Here is a 12698-nt window from a genome sequence, read left to right as displayed (position 1 = left end):
GGCCCAGCAAGCTGTTAGAAGCCTGAGTTGCCTTTGGCGCCATGGCAACGGGACCCACCACCCTGTTGGCCGGAGACAAAATGGCTGACCCAGAAGAATGGCAAGATGACTGCTGCATGTAGTACTGTATTTGCTTTGGAGCAGCCTTGGGACTTTTCCCCGGGGAATGAAGACCAAGCAGTGGCCACCTTCCCTAGACAGATGTCAACTGGTGTTGCATAAAGAAACAAGATGGCTGCCCAGTGTTGGCATATAACATGAAAGCTCGTGGCAAAACATGCGCCTGGGTGAGGTGAAGAAGGGATGGGATCCGCTCAAGCGAACAGAAAATGGCGGCCGTCACAGCCCTCCCCAGACTGGGGTCAAACTAGGCCATGTAGAAACAAGATGGCCGCCATGCGCAGGCTGAAGAGAAGCCTGAATTTGCTGCGCTGCTATAAGAATGTGGCCTGCGCTATGGGAAGGCAACATGTGGGAATTTGTTCTAGTGGGCAGGGGTAGTATGGCTCTTCCCCCTCCGTATTGTTCCCCCTCCACACACTTAAAAAACAAGCTGGCCACTGCAAGTAGGCAAAACTAGGCCACATGCAACCAAGATGGCTGCCTTGTGCAGGCTGAAGGAAGCCTGGATTTGTGGTGGTGCCACGAGAAGGGCTCCCTGATGGTAAAAAAAACCTGTGGAGACTTTGTGTGGAGGGGACAACCACAAAAGATGCCCTAGAGGGACATCAAGCCATGCCACTTCCAGACCAAGATGGCTGCTACGGGGAGGCTGAAGGGAAGGCCAGGTGTCGTGAGGACGGGGCTCTGATGCACAGAGATGCAGCCTGCAAACTTAGCCCCGCCTGGTGGCGCCACAGGGCCGACCTGGCCTGCCATCAAGAGTGCTGCTCAACTAAGAAGATGGCTGCCGTGCATAGGCCGAAGCCAGGCTGGAGTTGAAGAAGTCAGGGGGAGGCTGGCCAACGGAGCGGGGATGGGGGCAATGGGGGATGAATGGGTGGGGGGCGTCTCGTGCCATTTCCCCTCCCTGGTGCCCCCTTCACAGGAGCAAGGCGGACCCGAGCAAGACCAGCCAGGCTGAGGCGCTCAGCCCCGCCGCGCCCCCCTTCCCGCCGCTCGGCAGCTTGACGCCTGGGTTGTTTCGCCGCTCGCCCGCCGTGGTGATGTGGTGGTCGTCCCGGATGAGGTCTTCGTGGTTCTCGTGATCCTCATGGTCCCTGTGGTCCGGTGGCAGGGGCGTGGCAGCGGCCGTGACCCTGGCGGCGGCAGTGACTGTGGTGGCGGCAGCGACCATGGCGGTGACCGTGGCAGTGGCCGTGGCATTGGCTGTGGCGTTGGCCCCGTGGCCGGGCATGACCTCCAGCGGGGGGATTTTGGGGGCGAAGAAGGTCTTGTTGGCCAGGTCCTCGTTGCAGAGGTGGCCGGAGCAGCAGGAGCCCACCAGGTTGACGGCTGCACTGCCCCTCGCCTCCTTGGTGCAGTCCTTGTTCTGCACGCAGCCCTTGAGGGGGCGGCTCAGTGAGAAGTTGCCTGGGGGAGACGGACGGGGGAGAGTCAGGGGAGGCCGTGGCACTGGGGGTGCTGTGCTGCAGGGAGCAGGGTGAGGGCCCTCCCCAGGCCCTTGGTGCTGGCCCCAATGCACCACTAGGGGGTGCTGTGCTGTAGGGAGTGGGGGGCCCCTCCCCTGGCTGTCAATTCTGGCCCCGATGCACCACTAGGGGGCGCTGTGCTGTAGGGAGTGGGGGGCCCCTCCCCAGGCCGTTGGTGCTGGCCCCAATGCACCACTAGGGGGCGCTGTGCTGTGTCAGCAGGGTAGGGGCCCTCCCCAGGCCATTGGTGTTGACCCCAATGTGCCACTAGGGGGCGCTGTGCTGTAGGGAGTGGGGGGCCCCTCCCCTGGCTGTCAATGCTGGCCCCGATGCACCACTAGGGGGCGCTGTGCTCAGTGCTGGGTTTACAATGGCGCCAGTGGCTCCATGCTCGAAAGGGGCCCCGGCTGCTCTGCTTGCACTGCGCCCCAAGACCCCACTGGCTCCCCCTGCCCACCCCTTGCTCCGCTCCGCCCCCTTGCCCCACCCCCTGCTCCTCTCTGCCCCCTGGCTCCACCCCCTTGATCCTCTCTGCCCCCTGGCCCCACCCCCTGCTCCTCTCTGCCCCCTGGCTCCACCCCCTTGATCCTCTCTGCCCCTTGGCTCCACCCCCTTGATCCTCTCTGCCCCCTGGCTCCACCCCCTGCTCCTCTCTGCCCCCTGGCCCCACCCCCTTGATCCTCTCTGCCCCCTGGCTCCACCCCCTTGATCCTCTCTGCCCCCTGGCTCCACCCCCTGCTCCTCTCTGCCCCCGGGCTCCACCCCCTTGATCCTCTCTGCCCCCTGGCCCCACCCCCTGCTCCTCTCTGCCCCCTGGCTCCACCCCCTTGATCCTCTCTGCCCCTTGGCTCCACCCCCTTGATCCTCTCTGCCCCCTGGCCCCCCCCCCTGGTCCTCTCTGCCCCCTGGCCCCACCCCCTGCTCCTCTCTGCCCCCTGGCCCCACCCCCTTGATCCTCTCTGCCCCCTGGCTCCACCCCCTGCTCCTCTCTGCCCCCTGGCTCCACCCCCTTGATTCTCTCTGCCCCCAGGCGCCACCCCCTGCTCCTCTCTGCCCCCTGGCTCCACCCCCTTGATCCTCTCTGCCCCCTGGCCCCACCCCCTGCTCCTCTCTGCCCCCTGGCCCCACCCCCTTGATCCTCTCTGCCCCCTGGCCCCACCCCCTGCTCCTCTCTGCCCCCTGGCCCCACCCCCTTGATCCTCTCTGCCCCCTGGCCCCACCCCCTGCTCCTCTCTGCCCCCTGTCCGGACCCCAGGGCACCTCCGGCTCCGGGCAGTCCCTGCTTCCCACCACCTGTGGGCCCCACCTGGCTCCCCAGAGCTGAGCTGCCTGGGACTGGGGCAGAAGCCCGGCCAGTCTCAACCCGGGGGCGGGGGGGGGGGAACGGGACACATTGTGGGGGGCTTGGCTGGGCCCCTGCAGGCAGGTGGGTCCTGAGGGAGCCCAGTGGGGCTGATCACACCACTCCCGAGGGGCCGGAGCGATTCCCGGCCCCAGGCCCAGCCCGGCAGACACAGGCCCCTCCCAGCAGGGCCGGTGAGTGCGGCCGGGAGGCAGCGGGTGGGGAGTGGGATTCTGGGGGGTGCTGGGCTGTGGGGGGGGAGGATCTGTGTGTGTTGGGGCACTAGGGAGTGGGGGGTGCTGGGCAGTCGTGGGGGGGCTGGGGGTGCAGGGCAGGGGTGGGGTGCAGGGCGCTGTGCATGTGTGGGGGGGTAGTGGGCATGGTGGGTCCGGGGGGCTCTGGCCATAGGGAATTGGGGGGGGGGTGTCCCGGGGGGGGGGCTGTGTGGCACGGCATGGACCCACCCCCAAGGGAAGGGGCAGGCTGGCAGCACAGGGCTGGCTGGGCCAGTGTGTGTCAGGTGGCTCCCGTCTGTAACCAGTGCCCTGGGCTGGGCTGGGGGGATTGGGGCCGCCCCTGCCAGGCACCATTGCCCCTGGCCGGCCCCTCGCTCTGGGGACCGACCTCCCCACACCAGGCTCCATTGCCCCATGGGGGCCCACAAACAGGTGTGGTGCCAGTTCCACAAAAGGTTAATCCGGCCCTGGCTGTGCCGTAGGGAGTGTGTGTGGGGGGGAAGGGGGTGCCCTCCCCTGGCTGCTGTGGGGGGGAATGGGGGGCCCTCCCCTGGCTGTGCTGTAGGGAGTGTGTGGGGGGGGAAGGGGGGCCCTCCCCTGGCTGTGCCGTAGGGAGTGTGTGTGTGGGGGGAGGGGGGCCCTCCCCTGGCTGTGCTGTAGGGAGTGTGTGTGGGGGGAAGGGGGGCCCTCCCCTGGCTGTGCCGTAGGGAGTGTGTGTGTGGGGGAATGGGGGGCCCTCCCCTGGCTGTGCTGTAGGGAGTGTGTGGGGGGGGGGGGAAGGGGGGCCCTCCCCTGGCTGTTGTGGTGGGGAAGGGGGGCCCTCCCCCAGCTGGGCTGTAGTGAGTGTGTGTGGGGGGAAGGGGGTGCCCTCCCCTGGCTGTTGATGCTGGCCCCGTGCACCACTAGGGGGCGCTGTGCTGTAGGGAGCGGGGGACCGTCCCCTGGCAGTCAGGGCTGGCCCCATGCACCACTAGGGGGCGCTGTGCTGTAGGGAGCGGGGGACCGTCCCCTGGCAGTCAGGGCTGGCCCCATGCACCACTAGGGGGCGCTGTGCTGTAGGGAGCGGGGGACCGTCCCCTGGCAGTCAGGGCTGGCCCCATGCACCACTAGGGGGCGCTGTGCTGTAGGGAGCGGGGGACCGTCCCCTGGCAGTCAGGGCTGGCCCCATGCACCACTAGGGGGCGCTGTGCTGTAGGGAGCGGGGGACCGTCCCCTGGCAGTCAGGGCTGGCCCCATGCACCACTAGGGGGCGCTGTGCTGTAGGGAGCGGGGGACCGTCCCCTGGCAGTCAGGGCTGGCCCCATGCACCACTAGGGGGCGCTGTGCTGTAGGGAGTGGGGGACCGTCCCCTGGCAGTCAGGGCTGGCCCCATGCACCACAAGGGGGCGCTGTGCTATGGGCCTGGAGTGGGGGATCCTCCCCAGCAGTCAGGGCTGGCCCCATGCACCACAAGGGGGCGCTGTGCTGTAGGGAGCGGGGTGCCGTCCCCTGGCAGTCAGGGCTGGCCCCATGCACCACTAGGGGGCGCTGTGCTGTAGGGAGCGGGGGACCGTCCCCTGGCAGTCAGGGCTGGCTCCATGCACCACTAGGGGGCGCTGTGCTGTAGGGAGCGGGGGACCGTCCCCTGGCAGTCAGGGCTGGCCCCATGCACCACAAGGGGGTGCTGTGCTGTAGGGAGCGGGGTGCCGTCCCCTGGCAGTCAGGGCTGGCCCCATGCACCACTAGGGGGCGCTGTGCTGTAGGGAGCGGGGGACCGTCCCCTGGCAGTCAGGGCTGGCCCCATGCACCACTAGGGGGCGCTGTGCTGTAGGGAGTGGGGGACCGTCCCCTGGCAGTCAGGGCTGGCCCCATGCACCACAAGGGGGCACTGTGCTGTAGGGAGCGGGGGACCGTCCCCTGGCAGTCAGGGCTGGCCCCATGCACCACAAGGGGGCGCTGTGCTGCAGCAGCGGCTGCCTTTCCGGGCGTGGGGGGATGCAAAGCCAGAGCACGATTTGCAAAGATCTGCCAGGCCCTTGGCCCCCCGTCGGGGCGCGAACCCCGGTGTCCTGGCCAGCCTGCCGCCGTAGTGATTGCACCCGGCTCCCCTGAGCCGCCCTGGCTTCCCGCCCGAACCGGCTCCCCGCGGTGGCCAAACAGCTGCCGCGCCTCGCCCCAGAGGGGGCTGCCTCCGAGTGTCCCGCCCGGGCCTCACCGACTCTCATGGTGACGTTGCCGTGGAAGCAGCCCTGGTACCCGTCGTAGCACTTCACCACCGTGGCGTTGCCGGGGGAGCAGGCCTCGTTGCCTTGGCAGCTGTAGCACTCCAGCCCGTTGGGCACCCGGGCGCTCTCGTTCCCTGGCGACCGGACAAAGGGGGGGCAGTTAGAGAGGAGGAGGTGGGGGTTGGCCCCTCCCTGCCCCCCCCCCCGGTGGGGCACTTACCCATCGGCTGCAGCGCCATGGCCCGGATGTCCAGCCGGGAGTTGCAGCGGCTGCTGTTGCAGTTGTGCACCTGGGAGAAGGCCAAGATGCCGTGCAGGTCCACGCCCTTGTCGTTGGTGCCCGGTCTGCCCAGGCCGCAGCCCTTCTCGCCCACCAGGAACTGCCCGTGGCCTGGGGAGACAGCCGGGGGGTGAGCGAGCCGGCAGAGAACCCAGGCGTCCTGGCTCCCAGCTTCCCCCCTCCCCCGCAGCCCTAGCTCCCCTCCCAGACCTGGAGACAGAACCCAGCCCCCCTGGTCTAACCCACTAGATCCTACCTGACGTCCCTCGCAGAGCTGGGGAAAGAACCCAGGAGTCCTGGCTCTGAGCCCCTTGCTCTAACCACTAGATTCCCCTCCCCTCCCAGAGCCAGGGAGAAAACCCAGGTGTCCTGGCTTCCAGCTTCCCCCTCCCAGACCTGGAGACAGAACCCAGCCCCCCCCCCCCCCAACCACTAGACCCCACTCCCCTCCGAGAGCTGGGGATAGAACCCAGGAGTCCTGGCTCCCAGCCCTCTCCCCGAGGGCTCACTCACTCCATTTCACGGCTGCCACGGTTTCCATGCACAGTTGGGTGTTGTCAGGACACGAGATCGTCTTCATCTTCTCGGGGCTGCAGCCGCCGTCGCTGCGCTCCACACAGCTGTGGCACTCCAGGGCCGTGGCTCCTGCATGGGGGGAAGGAATCTCTGTGAAACCCGGCGTGGCTGGCACGCCCGTGGGGGGACCTGCCTGGGCCTGTCCCCGGCGGTGGGGGGACCCCTAATCTCTCAAAGGCGGGTGACGTTTGTGCGTTTCCCCAGGTCATTTTGCACGGCTGTTTGCACGGCTCCCTCTCCTCTTTGCACGGATTCTCACCTGCTTTGGGTGCAGATTTGAACCCTTCCCTCACTTTTGCACTTTTCCATGTGAAATTGCACGTTGCCCTGTGTAATTCCGTCTGTACAATGTTCACCTTTCCCTTGTAATGTTGCATGTCAAATGACACGGAGACCACGTGACATGGGACCACGTGAAAGTGAATAAGCAAATTTGCAAGGAAAGGTGAAAATTAGCGTGTCAAATTACACGGAAATATGACAATTGACATGTTATTTTTCACCTTTCCCTTGCAACTTTGCCTGTGAATTTGTATGTTGTCCTATGTCATTTGCATGTCATCTTGTATGCCAATTTTCACCTTTCCCACATAACTTGGCATGGCAATTTGGACCCTTTCCCGGGTAACACGTTTCCCTGTAATTTTACGTCAATTGTCCCCTTTCCTCTCCTCGTGGATTGGTCCCCAAACTCCTGCTTCATAAACGTGCCAGTGGGTGTGTCCGCATTTAATGGCCCTGCGCGTCTTCAGAGACATTCGGTGGCACGTGTCCTCTCCCCCTTGCACCAGTTTGAACGCACTAGACGTGCGCTCCCTTGCCCACCGCTCTGGACTCCCCCACCCCCGGCTCTGTACATCCGCACGGGGGTGACCCACCTCCCCACCCTCGTTGCGTTATTTCAAGGGTACATTTGCAGAGATTTGCAGCCTTGCCCCTGCTCTTTGCACCGTTTTCTCCAGGCGTTCCCACGGACACTTGCACGGGGCGGGGGGTTCTTCTTTGCACCATTTGTCTGGGAACTTGCACTTGCATTTTCACCTCTGTTTTGCACCGTTTCTCACCGACCTCCCTCTTCACCTCCCTCCTCCGGTGGGTGGCTGTGTCAGCTCCAGGATGGGGGTGACCCCACCCCGGGGTGAGGCTGGCGTCCCTGGGAGAAGTCCTCCCATTTGGCACTATGCCCCAGACCCATTCCAGGTGGAGCGACCTGTCCCAGCATGCATGGCACCTCTGCCCCCCGCCCCAATCCCGTGGCCCTAACGGCTCCCCACTCCCATTCCGGCACGGGGAGCAGAGTCAGTACCCTGCCCCCAGAACTGCGGTGAGCTGGGGGGTCCCCTGGCCAGGAGATCCTAGCGGGGAAAGGCCCTTGCCCCCCTGAGCCAGCCACCACGCTGGGACTGGATGGGAGCCAGTGCCCCCTAGAGGGGAAAGCCCCCTGCCCCATTCCCCACCAGCCAGCCCCCCGGATGCCATCACTCAGTCATTCTCTCGAAGGAGCCGGGTTTCCCTGCCAGATGCAGCTGAAATGAAAACACCCCATCAATCTGCCCCGGGCCCGATCGACCCCTCCAACCAGGGCGGGGGGGACCCATGCCCCGGCCCGGCCCCCGGGTGAGCTCCCTGGCCCCATACCTTGGAGGAGCAGTGTGGCCGCCAGCAGGAGAAGGGCACCGGCTCTCGGGGGGCAGGGGGCTCCCATGGCTGCGTCTGCCTGGACCAAGCGGGTTCTCTCGGCTCCCGGCAGCTTCCACGCGACTCCAGCTGCCAGCGCCAAGCTAAGATGATAAATAAGAGGAGGCAGACGGGGCGGGATGTCCCCGCCTCCCCCTTGCGCGTCCCACCCTCCCTGGCTTTGGTGTGGGGCCCCAGGCCGGCGATTATTCACGTTGCCTCCCCAGCGCCAAGCCCCGGCGCGTCGGTACCAGGGCGGTGGCTCTCCCAGGAACCGGCCCGGCTGGTCGGGGGAGCGGGCGACGCCTTGGCAGGGCGGCTTCGACGCCGGGGGCTCAGCGCAGGGCGGGAGCAGGAGCCCGGGGGGGCTGGGGAGGCCCCCAGCAATGGCAAGGGGTGAGTGTCCCCAACCAGCTCCCCATGGCGCGGTGCCCTGTGCCCAGACCCCTGCCCTGCTCCCCGGGGCTGTATCGCTGCCCGAGGGCACTGAGATCAGTGCCTGGCGCCTGGCATGAGCTGGCACCGAGGGCCCAGCCTCAGCCCTGGCCCGGAGGAGTCACGAAACACGCAGCCAACATGGGGGCTCATATGTGTGGCAACCAGCCCCCTAGACAGTAGGTCTAGTGGTTAGAGCAGGGGGGGCTGGGCGCCAGGTCTCCTGGGTTCTCTTTCCAGCTCTGGGAAGGGAGAGGTTTTGATGGGTTTGTGGGCAGGGCCGCCCAGAGGATTCAGGGGGCCTGGGCGCTTTGGCGGTAATTCAGCGGCGGGGGGTCCTTCTGCCCCAGAGCGGAAGGCCCCCCCGCCACCGAATTGCTGCCGAAGACCCGGAGCGGAAGAAGCTCCGGGGGCCCGGGCCCCGCGAGAGTTTTCCGGGGCCCCCGGAGTGAGTGAAGGACCCTGCTCAAGGGGCCCCAAAAACTCTGGTGGGGGCCCCTGTGGGCCCCGGGGCAGATTGCCCCCCCTGCCCCCGGGCGGTCATGTGTGTGGGAGGGGTGCTGTGGGGGGGGGGCTGGGTCGCTCTGCCCACCCTGCAGCGCAGCCCCCACCCAGGACCCCGATCCCAGCCTGGGGGGACCCCGAGGCTGCTCAGGCCCAGCAGGAGGTAGCTGGGGGAGGGGAGGAACAGGCCCGACATCCAGGAAATTGGGGTGCAGCTGGGAACCGACCCCCAAGTCCAGACACGCAGCTGCCCCTCCCTTGTCTCACCCGCTCCCGGGCGAGTCCTTCCCTTGCCCAGAGCCGGTACCAGGCAGCGCCTGAGTCACTGGGGCCAGGGTGTGGGGAGCACTGGGCCCCCTTGTCCCAGGCCCAGGAAACAGAGACACACCCAGGGAAAGACTCACAGGGAGGGGGTGGGACAGGAGGCCCTTCCCCTATAGGGGGCGCCAGCCCCACCTGGCTCCGGGGCGGGGACAGCACCGTGAATCTACAGCCCTCCGAGGTTGGGGGGGGGGGGGAGGCTGGGAGCCAGGACTCCTGGGTTCTCTCCCTGACTCGGGGGGGGGGGGGAGGGGAGTGGGGAGTGGAGTCTAGTGGTTAGCGCAGGGGGGCAGGACTCCTGGGTTCTGTCCCCAGCTCTGGGATGGGAGTGGGGTCTGGTGGTTAGAGCAGGTGGGGCTGGGAGCCAGGACTCCTGGGTTCTCTTCCTGACTCGGGGGGGAGGGGGAGTCTAGTGGTTAGCGCAGGGGAGTTGGGGGGGCAGGACTACTAGGTTCTGTCCCTGGCTCTGAGAGGGGAGTGGGGTCTGGTGGTTAGAGTGGGGGGTGGCCGGGAGCCAGGACTCCTGGGTTCTCTCCCCAGCTCTGGGAGGGGAGCGGGGTCTAGTGGTTAGAGTGGGGGTGGGGCGGGAGCCAGGACTCCTGACTGAGTTCTCTCCCCAGCTCTGGGGGGGGAGTAGGGTCTGGTGGTTTGTGCTGGGGGGGCAGGAGCCAGGACTCCTGGGTTCTCTCCCCAGCTCTGGGAGGGGAGTGGGATCTGGTGGTTAGAGCAGGGTGGGGCTGGGAGCCAGGACTCCTGGGTTCTCTCCCCAGCTCTGGGAGGGGAGTGGGGTCTAGTGGTTAGAGCAGGGGGGGGCGGGAGCCAGGACTCCTGGGTTCTCTCCCCAGCTCTGGGAGGGGAGCGGGGTCTAGTGGTTAGAGCAGGGGGGGGCGGGAGCCAGGACTCCTGGGTTCTCTCCCCAGCTCTGGGAGGGGAGCGGGGTCTAGTGGTTAGAGTGGGGGGGGGCGGGAGCCAGGACTCCTGACTGAGTTCTCTCCCCAGCTCTGGGAGGGGAGTAGGGTCTGGTGGTTAGAGCAGGGGGGGCGGGAGCCAGGACTCCTGGGTTCTCTCCCCAGCTCTGGGAGGGGAGTGGGATCTGGTGGTTAGAGCAGGGTGGGGCTGGGAGCCAGGACTCCTGGGTTCTCTCCCCAGCTCTGGGAGGGGAGTGGGGTCTAGTGGTTAGAGCAGGGGGGGCGGGAGCCAGGACTCCTGGGTTCTCTCCCCAGCTCTGGGAGGGGAGCGGGGTCTAGTGGTTAGAGCAGGGGGGGGCGGGAGCCAGGACTCCTGGGTTCTATTCCACCGCCTGCCTCGCGTGCGCTTTGCATTACGTGCAGAGGGCTGGTTTCTACCAGGGCACTCAGCCGGGTTCCCCAGGGCCTGGACGTGCCCCGTTGGGATGGCAGCGGGTGGCTTTCCCCCAGCTGCTGGCGCCAGGCGGCAGGGCCGGCCTTACGGATGGGCACTGGTGGCGACTGCTGCTCGGGGAGCCCGGGCAGGAAACGGGCACCTGGGCTCACTTCACCCGCCGGCCCTACCCGGAGGACGAGCTCTTCCTAATGAGAACATAAGAGCGGCCGGACTGGGTCAGCCCAAAGGTCCATCCAGCCCAGTGTCCTGCTGCCGACAGTGGCCAGTGCCAGGTGCCCCAGAGGGAGTGAACAGAGCAGGGAACCATCAAGTGACCCATCCCCTGTCGCCCATTCCCAGCCGCTGGCAAACAGAGGCTACAGGCACCATCCCTGCCCAGCCTGGCTAATAGCCACCGATGGACCCGTCCTCCATGAACTTCTCTTGTTCGTTTTGAACCCTGTTACAGTCTTGGCCTTCACAACGTCCCCTGGCAGGGAGTTCCCCGGGTTAACCGGGTGTTCTATGAAGAAATACGGCCTTTTCTTTGTTTTGTTCTTGGGTTATGACAAGGAGTAAACACCACGTCCGTGTCTACTTTCTCCACACCTGTCAGGATTTAAAGCCCTCTCTCATACCCCCCGTAGGCGGCCCTTTTCCAAGCTGAAAAGTCCCAGTCTCATGAATCTCTTCTCATACGGAAGCCGTTCCACCCCCCGAATCATTTCTGTTGCCCTTTTCCGAACCGTTTCGAATTCCAATCGATCTTTTTTGAGAGGGGGCGACCACATCCCCGCCACGTCCCCTTCCCGGAGCTCTCCCTGTGGGGTGGGGGTGGGCAGCGCCGCAGCCCAGGCGAGGGGGCTGGCGCCAGCTCACACAGCCGAGCAGGGGCGACGCCGGGCGATCTCTAGCAAGGAGGGGGCCAGTTCCCCTCAGCCGGCCCTGCCCGCAGCGGACTGGGCTCTCGTGCCGACTTGGCTCCGAGGGTCCCGGGGCAGCTGAGACTTAGGGGGGACGTCAGGGTCTCTTGGTGGCTGCCGAGGCCTTGCAAATTCAGTGCAGGCCATGTCATGTGGCGTGAGCGCCCTCTAGGGGCAAAAGGTGGTCAGTACTCCAGGCAGTACCCCAGTTCTATCCCAGCTCTGGGAGGGGAGTGGGGGCTAGTGGTTAGAGCAGGGGGGCTGGGAGCCAGGACTCCTGGGTTCTCTCCCCGGCTCTGGGAGGGGAGTGGGGGCTGTGGTTAGAGCAGGGGGGGGCTGGGAGCCAGGACTCCTGGGTTCTCTCCCTGGCTCTGGGAGGGGGGTGGGGGCTGGTGGGTCAGAGCAGGGAGGGCTGGGAGCCAGGACTCCTGGGTTCTCTCCCTGGCTCTGGGAGGGGGGTGGGGGCTGGTGGTTAGAGCAGGGGGGCTGGGAGCAGGACTCCTGGGTTCTCTCCCCGGCTCTGGGAGGGGGGTGGGGGCTGGTGGTTAGAGCAGGGGGGCTGGGAGCAGGACTCCTGGGTTCTCTCTCCCGCTCTGGGAGGGGGGTGGTGTCTGGTGCTCAGAGCAGGGGGCTGGGAGCAGGACTCCTGGGTTCTCTCCCTGGCTCTGGGAGGGGGGTGGGGGCTGGTGGGTCAGAGCAGGGGGAGCTGGGAGCCAGGACTCCTGGGTTCTCTCCCTGGCTCTGGGACGGGGGTGGGGGCTGGTGCTCAGAGCAGGGGGCTGGGAGCAGGACTCCTGGGTTCTCTCCCTGGCTCTGGGAGGGGGGTGGGGGCTGGTGGGTCAGAGCAGGGGGGGCTGGGTGCCAGGACTCCTGGGTTCTCTCCCCAGCTCTGGGAGGGAGGTGGGGGCTGGTGCTCAGAGCAGGGGGCTGGGAGCAGGACTCCTGGGTTCTCTCCCTGGCTCTGGGAGGGGGGTGGGGGCTGGTGGGTCAGAGCAGGGGGGGCTGGGAGCCAGGACTCCTGGGTTCTCTCCCCAGCTCTGGGAGGGGGGTGGGGGCTGGTGCTCAGAGCAGGGGGCTGGGAGCAGGACTCCTGGGTTCTCTCCCTGGCTCTGGGAGGGGGGTGGGGGCTGGTGCTCAGAGCAGGGGGCTGGGAGCAGGACTCCTGGGTTCTGTCCTGGTTTGCATGCGGCGGGAGGGGATTTCTGGCCGAGGGGAGGGGACGTGGGGCTCTGGGGCTGTGTCAGGCTGTTTGTGCCAACGCAAG

General features: G+C 66.5%; 1 protein-coding gene across 1 annotated transcript; it reads right to left on the bottom strand.

The window, feature by feature from the left end:
* Positions 1-283: 283 nt before the first annotated feature.
* On the bottom strand, positions 284-9205 carry LOC123351612 (ly6/PLAUR domain-containing protein 3-like). Its single transcript, XM_044991081.1, has 6 exons — positions 9114-9205; positions 7869-8011; positions 6168-6299; positions 5595-5765; positions 5365-5508; positions 284-1533 (listed from the first exon to the last, which is right to left on the bottom strand). Exons 2-6 carry the CDS (start codon positions 7933-7935, stop codon positions 1043-1045), a joined length of 1005 nt encoding a protein of 334 aa, XP_044847016.1. The 5' UTR covers positions 7936-8011; positions 9114-9205; the 3' UTR covers positions 284-1042.
* Between the last annotated feature and the right edge of the window lie 3493 nt (positions 9206-12698).

The sequence above is a fragment of the Mauremys mutica genome, chromosome 17, assembly GCF_020497125.1.
Source record: "Mauremys mutica isolate MM-2020 ecotype Southern chromosome 17, ASM2049712v1, whole genome shotgun sequence".
Taxonomy (NCBI): domain Eukaryota; kingdom Metazoa; phylum Chordata; order Testudines; family Geoemydidae; genus Mauremys; species Mauremys mutica.
The sequence above is the reverse complement of the archived record's forward strand: the minus strand, read 5'-3'. Positions and strand labels throughout refer to the sequence as shown.